This window comes from Atractosteus spatula, chromosome 17 (assembly GCF_055471065.1).
Source record: "Atractosteus spatula isolate fAtrSpa1 chromosome 17, fAtrSpa1.hap1, whole genome shotgun sequence".
NCBI lineage: Eukaryota > Metazoa > Chordata > Actinopteri > Semionotiformes > Lepisosteidae > Atractosteus > Atractosteus spatula.
The window spans coordinates 10604444-10618479 of record NC_142722.1 but is presented as its reverse complement, the minus strand read 5'-3'; the positions used below and the strand labels follow the sequence as shown (position 1 = coordinate 10618479).

The 14036-nt window shown below is 38.6% G+C and overlaps 1 protein-coding gene across 1 annotated transcript; it reads right to left on the bottom strand.

Moving 5' to 3' along the window:
• Positions 1–185: 185 nt before the first annotated feature.
• On the bottom strand, positions 186–12480 carry cfap251 (cilia and flagella associated protein 251). The gene is made up of 20 exons (XM_088935992.1): positions 12112–12480; positions 11516–11659; positions 10727–10836; positions 10530–10638; positions 9440–9520; positions 9104–9181; positions 8765–8809; positions 8376–8578; positions 7379–7573; positions 6470–6720; positions 5755–5903; positions 5246–5419; positions 4737–4918; positions 4439–4553; positions 3990–4153; positions 3472–3562; positions 2748–2891; positions 1720–1948; positions 877–978; positions 186–331 (listed from the first exon to the last, which is right to left on the bottom strand). The coding sequence occupies exons 1-20, from the start codon at positions 12478–12480 to the stop codon at positions 186–188; spliced, it is 3081 nt and encodes a 1026-aa protein (XP_088792118.1).
• Positions 12481–14036: the final 1556 nt, after the last annotated feature.

The window sequence follows — 14036 nt, the reverse complement described above, 5'->3', positions numbered from 1 at the left end:
TCCAGCTTCTTCTTTTTAACTGTAAAAATGTTCAAATCCTAAAGAGAGCAAAAAAAAAATGCTAATTTTACTGACAAAGTGTTGAAGGTGAAAGCAACTTCAGAACACATTTCAGACACTGCAGCTACAGGTTGGCAGCTTTCAACTGCCTCCCTCCATCGACGAGTGGTGGGAAGCATCACAGCCTAGGACAACGCAGACTCTCGGTCTGTCTGACCCTCTTCAGAAGATGCAGTTTCCTGGACAAAAACTGGAAAACCCAGTATGTCAGATGTCAAGGTGTCTATCGTGATTTCTTCAGGAATCACACTTTCCAGTAGAGACTCCGAACCTGTCAATTCAGCACAATAAAAAAAAAGTTAAAAGTGTTTTTTTCACAGCAACTCAGCAATATGCCCATCGCTGTTCAATGTTACAGGAATACATATAATCAATAGAGTAAATCCTTAATAATTCCTTACACTTATATAGGGCTTTTCTGCACACTCCACTCAAAACGCTTTACAGGTAATGGGGATCCTCTCCACCATCACCAGTGTGCAGCCCCACCTGGATGATGCAACAACAGCCAAAGAATACCAGTATACTCACCACACATCAGCTATCATGGAGGAGCAGAACAGAGTGATTAAGCCATTTCATAGATTATTAGGAGGCCATGACTAGGTAAAGGCCAGGGGAGGAAATTTGGCCTGAAGAATGTGATACGATTTTCACCATTATTATTTCATCCATTTTTACCATTAACTACTTAAGAGAGTCTGGTAAGCCATACTCAGTAACATTTTGTGATCTACATCTTTTGCACTGCAATAGAGTCTTGTCACTCTGGGACAAGTCACTGCAGAAGAGCAAGTAATTTAGTAGTGTACATGCCTGTAGAATCAAAGCTTCCCAGCTCCAACCTCCCCCCTTCAGGATTTAGCCCCATCAAGGTGGAAAAGTACTCAGCTAGCTCTTCTTCAGTCATGTGCTCACCTAGGAAAAAAAAACATTTCATAACATTTTTCACATCGGCATCTAAACGTCTCAAAGCCCGATTATTTCAAGGACCTTCAGCCATCCGAATGACATCCTAATCCTTATTATGATATTATAAATCAAGCATAATACAGGAGACTGAGAGAAATAAGAGTTAAAAAACAAATGCATGTTTTAATATTCTAAGTTTTATATATTATAAATGTCACAGCTCAAGGGTTGTGGAAGTGCAGCTGAGCTGATTAACGACTGATGATGCCAAGTGGCTGGGTATGAAAAAAGTATGAAAGATCCAAAATTAAAAATGACAAAAAGCCACAAAATGCCTACCTTTTTTAATTTAAAGGATTTTTAATTCATGAATATCATGTGTGTATGTTACAACGAGAAATAGGGAAAAGTGCTGCTCTTCATGTGAGCTCCTGTACAAAGTGCAAGCCAGCCTGCAGCTCCCCAGATTTTGTTTCTGTTGTTTGCTCTAAATGATGAAAATATAGCACAGAACATGTGGGAACAGTCTGCTAATGTCTGGGCATTAAGGTCCAATCTGCTGGGTTCTAACAAATCCTGATGTCACTCTGTCAATTTTGGAATAATATTTCCCCTCAGACACTGAAGGTAACAAATGGACAAGCTGTCTATAATCATACCCAGAGCATGTGTGACATTTTTCCAATTGATCTGTCAGATGCTTTAAAAGATGCTTTGTTACTTTGGACTGGAAGCAGTCTGACATACCTCTGGCCTGCAGCAGCTGCAGTAGCTCTCCCCTGTTCAGTGTTCTCTCCCCATTCTCATTTTCATAACCCAGAACTTGAAAAGCGTGCCTCAGTTCATTCATAGATATCCCAAATGCTGGGCGATGGTTTACATACAGTTTTATAAAATCTGCCAAATCAATGTCGGTCACATACTTTCCTGTATCTACATACTGGCTGAATTTGACCTCATTCAGCATATCTTCAAGCTGTGAAAATAAGGGAAGAGAGGTATATTTCGAACAGAGAACAGGCAGTGTTTCTTTACACAAAAGTGTACAGGAGTCTAGAAGAAACGTCTATGCCAAGCTGATATCCTGGCTCCTTTCAAGAAAAGGCTGGGCATGAATCTGGGATTGATAAATTATTAGCAATCAAACAAGTTAGATGGACCAAAAGCCTTTCTCTTGTTTGCAACCTTTATTATAATCTCAAGGTCTAAAAATGAAAAAATACTATATACTAAATTTCTTATTTTCCTAATAGAAATATTGATATGCTACTGTATTTATCAGATTGTACAATCAATTCAAATTATGTCTGGATTTATTAGAAAAAATATAAGTGTCAAAGATGAACAATTGATTTGGAATGAACAATAGTGATCAGTTTATAGTCAACAAGACTAATTTATTATTAATAATATTAAATATAATAAGGGATACTAAGCACATATGGCCTAGAGATAACATACAATAAGCATTTCTTTAGACAGGTGAAACTATAAATGACTGAATCATTCAAATTAAAGCTACATTACATTTCTTCAGTGAATGTAAAAAGCTCAGAAAGCAGACAGAGAAATAGTATGAAAAACAGGAAGAAAGAAACCTTTAATACAGATCTGACTGCCAGCATCTCTGCAAATCTCCAGACTGAAACCCTTCTCTGAGAATGGTTTCCGATGTTCAAGATACTCAGAGCACAGAACCATCTGTAGCTCATGATTTGCAAAGATGATCTTTGTTATTATTTCAGCCTTCAGTGAGTGGACTTATCTGAACCTGCCTCCTGCTCAGAGGGGTAGAATCCCAATGCCCGCATGACAAAAGGGATCTCTGCCAGGGGGATTCTTGTAGACACCTGTCTGGTCTCCATGGTGTCAATTCCTTGATTGCGCAGCTGGCAATAGTAAAAATAGTCTTCCAGTTCCTAGATGGACAAAACAAAAACCATTACTGTACCTCCCATATTGTGTCTAACAATGAACTTAAATGATGCATGTCTATGAAATTAAAACAACAGCTTCAATTTTCAGTCTAGGTAAAATAAAAGCAAACTCATCCACTTCATAGCACAAGAATTAGATGAGTGATTTGATTGCATAAGAAAATGAGAACAGATATTTGCTAAAGGTGTCTGAGCCTGTTGTGTGTAAAAAGATGACACTTTTCAAAGCATTACTGTGAATTTTATTACAGTACCTATACTGCATTCAGCACCACTGTAGTACAGTTTAAGTTCTATGTGCCTGCACAAGAACTTCTTCATGCATTGATAATACAGCAAAACAGACAAGGTACAACTAATGATTTGCTTGTGTATTATCGACTCCTTTCATACATTCAGACATGGATGATAACGTCTGCTGTATTTCAGAAGAAGCCATTTTGGTTTTAGCACCTTCAGTGTTAATTTGCTGCAGTTTAACTACTATTTTTGTTAGATTCCATATGGCATGCACTTCATGTGTTAAATATATTAGAAAGTGGGGTTTAATAAATCTCCTCACCCTAAAAAGCTCCCCATCTCTCCCACCTTCAAGAATACTGTAAAAGGGAATGAGGTCCTGTCCTCCGAGAGACGCTGCTGCCTGGAGAGCACTACCACAATGCGAGAGAAGGAAAATCACTCACAAAGCCTAAACACGAGATCGATAGACAGCACGGCCTCTACGGGGAATTGAGGAACACTTGCAGGCATTCAGAGTCAGCTTGTGTCAGAATGCATCAAGAGCAGCAACAGGCAGAGGTGAGGGTCATTGTGCAATGCAGTTAGAAGTAACAACGTAGACAACATTTTGTATTCAATTCCAATTACAGTACTTCTCTTTGAAAGTGGAGAAAGGTACCTCCCAGTCCATCTGCTCTGGAATTGCTTGCCTTGAAGGTAAATGTTAGTAATGCTGAGCACAAATCTGTGTAAGGCAGCAGAATGGCTATGGGAGGCATGTATACAGTACGTGCTTAGAAATTAAAATTAAACAATAGGCTTCTTTATTATTTGACTACAATAGACTGATGAACTCACTTCAGGTTGATTTCCCAGGTGAACACTGTGCGATCACTGCCCCCTGCAGTGAAAATTCGCTGGCCATCACAGGAGCATGCAAAGCTAGAGACACCCAGTGGGTGACAGATGAGGGCAGAAGATTTATGGGGATTTCCATCTAATGGCAAGATCTGCAGGCCAACCTGTGAACATCACAGCAAGACCCTTTAACAAACAATAAGTTATTTATAATACAGTCACGCACAGTGCTGCATGGTTTTGCATACTGAGTCTGTGGCTACTTCTTAATAACACTAAAAGCTGTCATATTTCAAAGTCAGTACCAATGAATAACTAATGATGACAGCATGATTTATATCGGCTTGAAATTATAATGTACAGTATTTAAAATGTACTAGTCATTGCCTTAGATCCTTCTAATATTTTTTTTACACATTACATAATCTTGTGAAGAGAAAGTATCTGACCTTGTCTTTTGTAATGTAACTGAGATAGCGAACACTTGGGTCTCCACCACTTGACACAGGTAGAATGGCAATCTTCTCAATTGAAGACCCATATGTTGGCCCAAGAAGTGTCTTTCTTCAAAGAAAATCAGATAAAAAAAAATAATATCTTCAAATCAAAATTTAAGTAAACTTCACTAATTGCCTCAATCTAAACCTCTCACAAGAAGAAGATAGTACCAAGCCTATGATAATTCCACCCTAAAACATTAAAATGCTTTGTTTTAAAAGAAGCTGAAGTTCTTCTGTTCCCTGTTACCTGCACATTTTGGTGGTGCAGTTAAAGAGCTTCATCTTGTACTGGTCGTTGGCGGTGAGGATGAAATTCTCCTTGGTGATGGGGGGGTACCAGGCCATGCACTTGGGGACGGCACTCTGTTCGATGCAGTCTGTGCTCAGGAGCCTCAGGTCATCCTCCTTACTGTTCAGATCATACTCTACCTGTAAGTGAAGTCAACCTATGACCAAACAGCACACTGACGAACACAATGTGTAAATAAAAGCAAAAGAAAACCATATGCAATTTAGCACATACAATTGTATGGAAAGAAATAACTGCTTACCACTATAGTTTACTCAAGAATTATATATATGGGCTTAGAACAAACTGTTAAAAATACAGATGCTTGGTCAACACTAGTTCCGAATAATACACCATTTAATTCCACACTCCTGGGAGTAAGCTTGCATTTCTGAAAATTTAAACAATGTAAGAAAACTGATTAATTAAATCATTAAAAATGCTCTGGTGTTTTTCAGTCTTCTTACCAGCACTCTATCCATTCCAAGAGACAGCAGCCGGGGCTGACTGCTGTCAAGGTGGACTCCGAACAAGAGGTCCTGAATGGGTTTATAGTGGGAGTGGTGCCTCCCCAGGTACTTCCACGTCTTCCTGCCATTGTTAGAGGAGAGTCTGAACACTGTCACAGTTAACCCTGCATCCTGGAACAGGACAAATGCACATAACTATCAACGTGCAGGAAAAAAAGTCTAATGAGCCAGAGCCCAGTTTCTGCTACCAAGGATCATGCTTTTTTCAGTGAGCGTTAATTTGTACACATGAAGAACTTTGAATTAAAAAGGAAGAACTTTTTTTAATACCATATTGCAGTTTGAGCTTGTGTTGCTTTCAACACATAAAATGTTCAGAAACGCAAAGAGTTACTCTTGAATTTGTTTTATGTCTCAAGAACAACTGAATTTTCTGTCGTTCGGATTCATGGATATTTGTCCATACAACCATACGACTTTCACAGGCAGAGCTAAACCGTACTCACAGCAGTGGCGAGGAACTGGGAGTCTCTGGAGAAGGCGATGTGGGTTATACTCGCCCTGGCGTATCTGAAGGGCTCACATTCGTTTTCCAAGGTCAGACCATCAAGCACATAAACACTCCCATTATCAAAACCAACTCCTAAATAAAATCCTAAAAACATTCAATATAAAACATCAAATTATTCCTTTCTCATCTATGGAAATCTATGTGTGCATTGTGTCCAAATTTGGGCCTGTTCCTGTGGGAGGTTAAGTTTCCCTCATTTATTATCAGTTTGTGCTTTTTCCCCATTTTGCAATACGATAAAGTTACCCTTTTTGAGGTTTTCAATCTCCTATGATGGGAGATTATTTGTACTTAAATGAGAAACCTACTCAGAAAAATGTCTACAGTGGGGAACATACACATGAATTTAACGATAATCAGGACCTCCAAGTAACATTATTAAGTGATTGCCACATATGGGGCCTTCTAACATACTGAATGTTTTCTTAGAAATAAGAGATTAGCATAAAAACACAAGCTTAAACCAATATGAAAGCATTATAGATACTTCAATTCTGTCTGAAACGTGTGCGTTTTATCTAATTGATACAATTCAAGTGTTCCGCATTTCCCCCCCACTGTTTAAGAAAGGTCTTGGGTATGTGTTGTACAACCACTCCTTTCACAAAGGGATCAAGGGTGCAAGTTAGAGATGGAATTAATGTCATTACCTTGAGGATCATACATCATGCACTGGATATGTTTTTCAGTGTCAAAGATTCTGCTGCAGATACACGTCTTGCACTGATAGTCCCACACCTTGAGGATTCCACAGTAGCTTGCCATGGAGACAAGGGGCCGGCCTGGATGGCATGCTACAGCGTGCACAGCCTCAAAGTGTTCCTGCACCAATGTCTCTAGCTTGCTTCCCTCAGCGGTTATGTGAACCACAGTTGCATTGGTAGTGGAGATCACAAAATTCCTGACGGGCAGATAATTGGTATTATTTATAATGCTGCATTCACATAAAGCAGCAATGAGAGTAGAAGCCATAATCTGTTTTAAACCCCATGAGTCCCAATTCATTTCAGCCTTCTGCTGTGGTTCCCAAACTTGCATTTCTAAAGGCATATTTTCTAGCTGTTGTTTTTTTACAATTGTAGATCTGCAATGGTACTCTTGTCAAATAAGCTTTTTATTTATTAACAATTTAAGTTAAGAGTGAAGTTAATATTACACAAATCCCTGTACTACTGCAAAAACCTCTACACAGACATGCACAAGGAGAAAACACTTTTTACTTGGAACATTCCCGTAATTTAAAGATAAATATTATACATACAAATACAAAAACAAGGCATTTGATTTAATGTAGAGTGTAATATTTATTTATTTTTTCAATTACTTTTAATTAGGTCTATTCACACAGCACAATCCAGATTCAGTTCACTGACACATATTGCAGCATTCATCTCCTAAATTTTGCTATTGGATTGTCCTAGGTCAACCGTAATGTTATAACGAACTAGATCTAGCTGTGGAGAGGATAGGAAATGCATCATGCTGGAAAGCTAGGAAACCCTGCAGTGCTGTTGCCTGTGAATCACATTTCAAACTCTTAACATCTCATTGCAACTCACCTCACAGCAAAGTGCTTGGCCTTAAGAGTGCAATCTTCTGGATACCCTGAGGTGTTTCTGACTGGAGATGGAAGCTCTTTTGTAAAGGAAATGGACCTGACTGGACTCAGATTGAAGTGACTATACCAGTTAATCATCTGGATGTTTTCATCATAAAACTTCACATGGCCTCTTGTGTCACCTGTCACTAGGAGGCTGAAGCATTGCAAGTATAGAAAAACAATAACACACAATAAAGCACAGATTTTTCTATAGCTTTCTCAGTCACACAAAAGGCAAAATACAATTCTAAACCTGGTATCATTAGTTAATCCTTTATGTGAATTTATGTAAGATGTCAAACAAAGCCAATAAATAAGTACTAAAAATATAAGGTCCTTCACAAGTGGTACCAGTGCAGTTTTAAATCTTCATATTGCTACTTAAAATGGTATATCAGCTATAGGCACTCAGCTAAGAGAAGATTGCTTGTTATTCTACATCTCAGCTCTACCATTCCAGCAAAAACTCTTAACAATGACGGGAGGGTCACAGCAACACTGTACTGCAAGTAACGGCACTATACAAATGGAAATTTTTTCAGCATTGATGGCAAATTGAAAATGAAAAGCTGAACTGTCTGCCTTGAACATCATTACGATGAATCACGTAATTCTCCAGACCAGTACTACCATACAAATGTTCTAATTGTTGTAGACTTGTTTGTAGCCTGTCAGAAGAAAGCACTGCAAGAATTCCAGGCTGGCTAATTGTTATAACCAGTGCTTGTCCGGATCTGCAGAAAATTTAAAGTAATATTAAGAAAATACCAAACAAGATTCTCGTACAGTCTACCCAGAGAAAGCTGAGATCAATGCCGATGTTCAGAAAACAAATTGAGTACATTTTTAAGGTGGTTCAAGAAGTACAAGAAGGGTCAGCCTTTGAAATAGGAAGAAAGTCATTTTTGCTGTGTGGAAACAGATGGTTCCCAGAGGGACGATGTAAAATCATTCACCTGTCTGTCACAGTCAGCACTGTAATGCCATCCTTTTGCAGATGAATAAGTTTGACAGCTCTTTTGTTATGGGGCTGGAGGAGTACTGGAGTGCGAATTGTGTCCCAGACCACCAGATTGCCAGCGGAGGTCGCTGTGAATGCAAGGGAGGGTCCAGAATGGAAGACAGACTGACTGAAGGATCCCACAGTTTTGTTGAACGTCTGTGGGAGAAGAGAGGATTGAAGTACTACTTCAATTATTAGAGTTTTTGTGGAGGGGGGATTTCCCTGTTGAAGGATAATATACTAAGTAGGAACACATCGGAGGTCAATACTTTAACTGGTACAACGTTATGGGAGTCCATTATTCCTAAAATATATTCCAACAACTGAATATACAAAACATACCTTATCTGTGAGCTGCGGGACTGTGTATTTCAGTTTGTCATTGTCCTGTAATGAGAGGTAAAATTTTAGACAAGTAAAGATTCTTTGCATGGAATTGCATTATAATATACTGTAGTTGGTGTTAAACTATTGGCTACTTAACTTTTTCAGGTAAGGAAAAAAGGACTTCCATTGGTTGTTGAAAAAAGAAATCCTATAGTATTCATAGCTTTCTTTATTGACCCCATATGTTAAGCCTTAATGCATTGCATCCAATTTATATTTGACCACCCTACAATTTAAGAAAACAACTTAAAATGTAAGCTGAAATAAAATAAAAATACCTAAAAAGCATCTTACCCAGGAATAAAATACAACTTGACTTCCACTGTTGCTGACGATCTGAGTGCAGTCATTTGGATTAAAAATGATGTGATTCTATAAAAAAGCAGTATGCTATATTACAAAAAATTCATTTTTACACAATGGTATTTATACATACTGTATATATTAGCATTCTATCACATTTTTAAAGAATGCAAGAATGTACAATTTCATAAAAAAAATGTTTTCTAACATTACCTAGAAACCATTTTGTTTTTCACTCAAAGCAAAACGCTTTGTGGACATGTGACATTTTTTCTAGTACTAGTATAGTCATATTATTAGGACTATTTTCATAGTTCTAAAACGCACCTGCAACCCAAATTCTGGACTCAGGTTTGCTGCACAGACAGGACCTTCCACCTCACTGGTCCAGTCCCAGATACAGACTCTCTGAGGAAAGATCATAAAAGATAATCCAGATAGGCAAGTATAACTCAGTCTCCAAAATTACAAATAATTGAAATAACAAATAATTATTATTGAAATAAAAACAATTATCATTATCAGCTGCAGATGACCCGCTGGTAGGCTAATCCTGTCAGATTTCAGATTTCACTAATCAAAGCTAGACCTAGTACTGTGGTGTACTAGGTGTTTTGTGAGCCATTAGGCAGCTTTCTTCCCTTTGGCACAACATACAAAAAGAAGGGCTCATCACAGTGAATAGGGACACTTTTCTGTAGGAAGTACCACCTTCAATTAAATTAATTTCAATTAAATGGCACTTTTAGAGAGAGTACTGGGTGGCTAAATTCCACTCTAGGTTTGTGGAATCTGGCCTCTCTAAATTTCCTCCTAAACTCAATGTCTGAAGTACTTTCTCACATATCCACCTGATCTGCTGAGCTGTAGGTGTTGCATTTCAGTGGAGGATTATGTTGTTCTCCTCCCATATGTAAAGTGCTCTGAGTTCCTTCGGGATTAAAAGAGCTATCTAAGTCCTTCTTATGACTAGGTGTATTGATTTGAACTCAATAAACTTAAATTCTTTTTACTCCTAGAAATGGAAATGGTAACCACCAAAACACCCATCATCAGAAAACCACTCATCCTGGTCAGATCATAAGGTGAGGGTGGAAGGTGGGACAAGAGCATGGCCATGTTCACATCTTATTTCAGGAACATGGATGAAGCACCTGGTGTAAATCCAGGCAAACTAGGGGAGAGCTTCACTCAGAAGGTACCCCATGCTGTAATCAAACCCGAACCTCAGAGCTATAAGATAGAAGCTCTAACTCTCATCCCATTATGCACCACACAGACAGCTTTGTGGTAAATTAGTTCCGATATAGGCAAAATGGAAAAATGGTAGATCTTTAGACTGACAAAAGTGCCTTAAAAAAACTCTCATCGAGTAGCATGCTAGAGCACACTTTAATGTACTTCAATCACAGTGTACCTGAACTGCTTCTGCTCCAATCGTAACCAAATACTTTGAATCCTTAGTCAAGGCTATAGCCACTACACCTCCATCTGGGTGTGAGTCAAAAAGGGTCTGCACTGGAATCCTGCAAAACAATTATTTAAATAATTATTTCATAAAGAACATACAAATATTTTATTTTAATTGTTGCTGGCTATTGATTAATGTCATACCCAGAGTATGAGTCCCATATGATCACCAAACTCTCTGGACCTCTGTCAGCTGTGGCCACCCACCTTCTGTCCTCACTGACACATAGACATGAAATGGGACTGCAGTGACCCTGGGAGAATTCATAACAAACAGGAATTGTTCCAGTTACTTAAACATGTATTTCCTATGCTTAAATCATTCCAGCCTCCTAGAGACCCCCTCTGAAATACTGCATCTTGTGATCTAGAATTTGAGGCCTTTGGCAGAACTCAAAGATTTTGACACTTGCCAAGTCAGATCTGCTCCTTGTGAAGCTTTGTAGAATGTCCTCCACTCGTTTGATAGGAATTAGGATGGAAAGCTGAAATGGTCACCATAATTTGTCCAAGAACTGATAGCTCGATGTTTGACCAATAGCAGTAGCATGTGCAGTTTTGTGACAAGGTATTTTCCTAGGTGTTAAAATGATTAAACCTTATTTTTTTCAAGAGCATAAAACATTTAAAAAGGCCTCGGGTGGAGTATTTACCTTTAAGACATTTGTAGGAATTACTGTATTAAAAAGCTTAGTTTTGAGACCTTAGGTCATAGATGTATATTGAAATTAAATCTTGAAATGTTTGCATGTTGAGTAAATACCCATTTAAAGCACAGAAAACATAGTAATATACATCTGTGTTGTTGTAGTTTTAGAAATTGTTTCAGCAGATAGCACAGATTAGTCAGATCACATGCACAACAGTTTGATGCCTACATTTGCAACATCTCTGTTATTTTATTACAAGCAAATATACAGAAACCAGTCTTGCCTGGAGAATATGCTGAGAATTTAAGGTATGATTATACATCACTGCAACATGAGCACAGCCATAGAGGATCACCAGCCTATCATCATCATCATGGAGACTGTACACAGGAAGGTCCTGGTTTATCCCAAAGGCCCACTCCAAACTCTGAAATAGAAACATCACACCAACAATGAAAAATAATAATAAAACATACAGATGATAGGGGTAAATCACCTATTTTGGCCTATTGATTATTTTGCTAAGCAAACAGACATAGCTCAGTTCATACAAACATTTACTCAGCATACGTTTAAGTGTCTAATATGTACAAGAAACCATAGCAATATATCCTCAAGCACAAGGTATTATATATAAACTGTATTAGGAAGGAACACCAATGTCTTCCACAACATTCCACAAAAAAATACGATGGGTCATGAAATGTTCATAGAATCCATCATTCAATGCTGTTGTATCACAAAAAAGCTGGAACGTGAAACACAGCAAAGCATCAATAGGAGTGCCTTAAAAACCCCCCATCTTCATCACCAGGACAGGCATGCATTCACACATCTCTTTATCCTATTGTATTGTATCACAGTGGGAATAAAACATACCAGAGGCTGGGATCTGATGCCGAGGGGATCTTTTTCTTCAAACAGAGTCCTGGGAGTGGCCGTGTGGACTTGGGAGTATTCTGACAGTCCGGAGGCCTGCTGGTTGCTCAGACCTGGGTCTGGCTCATGCTCCTCTTCCTCACTGGGATCTGCTTTTCCACCATGCTCCCCCTTCTTCTGTGCCTCTTCCTCTGTCCGCAACCCCTCTTTTCCAGAGGATGGGCCATGCAGGTCTTGCTCAACCTGTTCTTGTATAGAGCTTTTGCACAGCTCAGCAGGCTGCGTTTCTGCGGGCTGCTGCTTATGTACAGGCCTGCTTTCTTCTCCTAATGCTGCCTCGCTGCTCCCAGTTCCTTCAGCAAGTGACATGGCTTCCAGTCTCCTCTCAGTGTCTCAGTAGTCCCTACAGAAAATGTGTGTATAGCATACGGACAATCTTCAGTTCTCCTTTAGCTTGGCATGTATTCATTACTGAGACCTGTCCTCTATGCAGAGTAAAATACAACTGATTCAGAACAGCTGAGGACAGACAGAAAGTTGAAAACAGAAAACTAAAAAAAATCAACATATTTCTAGGTGAGAAGTTATTTAATTACATGTTCAAGACAAAGTGTATCTTTCCTGTAGTTAACTGGATGCCATTGAACAGGTTTTAATCAGCTAAAATTGTGTTATGCTAACCTATTAGAAGAAAAACCTCTGAACTGTAAATAAATTAACCTCACAATGTTGTAATTTATTTATAATAACGTGCTAACGACTGCTCATCATAGTACCAGTACCTAAAAATACGCCTTGAAAAAGAGCGATTCACAGTTTCGAGCCCTAAAGTCTTTATTTCTCTACACTGCCCGTTTCAAACACAAACCTGGAAAAATGCTGCTGATTTTGACAGCCTACCGATTAAAACTACTGATTTGATCACACCAAAGTTTCATCACACAGAAATACATTTAAATTAAAAAAACGTAAACAACTACACGCATTTTAAAAACATTGCGTGAACAGTATTTTTTTATGCCATTTGATTAATGTATAACACTGGAGTGATATTATGTAGCTTGTCTTAGTAGTGCGCAGGTGTTAAGGGTCGTGCGATTGTGCGCTCATCCGGTTTAACTCCTTTCCGTATTTTTTACAGATAAAGGAATGAATACCTTGCAGTTATATGTAGTTACGAATTCACAGAATTATTCAAGGAGGGCACACAATTATTTAATCTCTAAAAAAAAAAGGCCTGCCAAAAGTGTAAGAAAGGAATACCCAAACATCTTGCATCAAAACTTTTTGAATCGTCGCTGATTTTAAATGGGCGCGTTTCGCTTTTCAGCGTCCTCAGCATGACGATAACTCAAGCGCAAAACCCACACCTTCACACATACCTGTCTAACCAATATTTGGCAGTTTAAGTAAATCTCTCCTGGCAAATCAAAGACCAAAAACTGTTACCACTTACACAGCTGAAAACGGTGAGATCAAAAGACACTGCCACTGGAAAGCGTCCTGTTGCTTGGATACGAGTCACGGGGACTCTTGGGATACTGGCGGAGTTACAGAACACGAGAGCACAGAGACAACAGTACTCTCATTATAATATAACTGAAACTGCATTTATGTTGTAGACCCTTTAACGATTAAAATACACTGTATTGGCAAATGTATGTTATGGCAAAAATGAATGAAGACATTTTAATGTGAATTTTCGTCTTCATTTGTATTCAGATCATCAAAAGAAACTTGATCACTTAGCGCAGAAAAATCACAGGGAACGTGTCCTTTTCTCATCCTTTTCATAATTGGTGCTGCTTAATAATTCTCAGCCTCAATAACCAACCGGAGATCTACTCCGAAGCTGGCTAGAAGTGTGTGTGGCCATTACAAGCTATATAAACAATCCCTTTACTTGATAACATATCTTCCAATTC

Coding starts and splice junctions, on each gene's coding strand:
- cfap251 (XM_088935992.1), bottom strand. CDS start 12,480: ATGTCACTTGCTGAAGGAACTGGGAGCAGCGAGGCAGCATTAGGAGAA. Junction 5,904..6,469: donor CATGATGTATGATCCTCAAG/GTAATGACATTA, acceptor GAATGTTTTTAG/GATTTTATTTAGGAGTTGGT. Junction 5,420..5,754: donor CCCAGTTCCTCGCCACTGCT/GTGAGTACGGTT, acceptor GTCCTGTTCCAG/GATGCAGGGTTAACTGTGAC.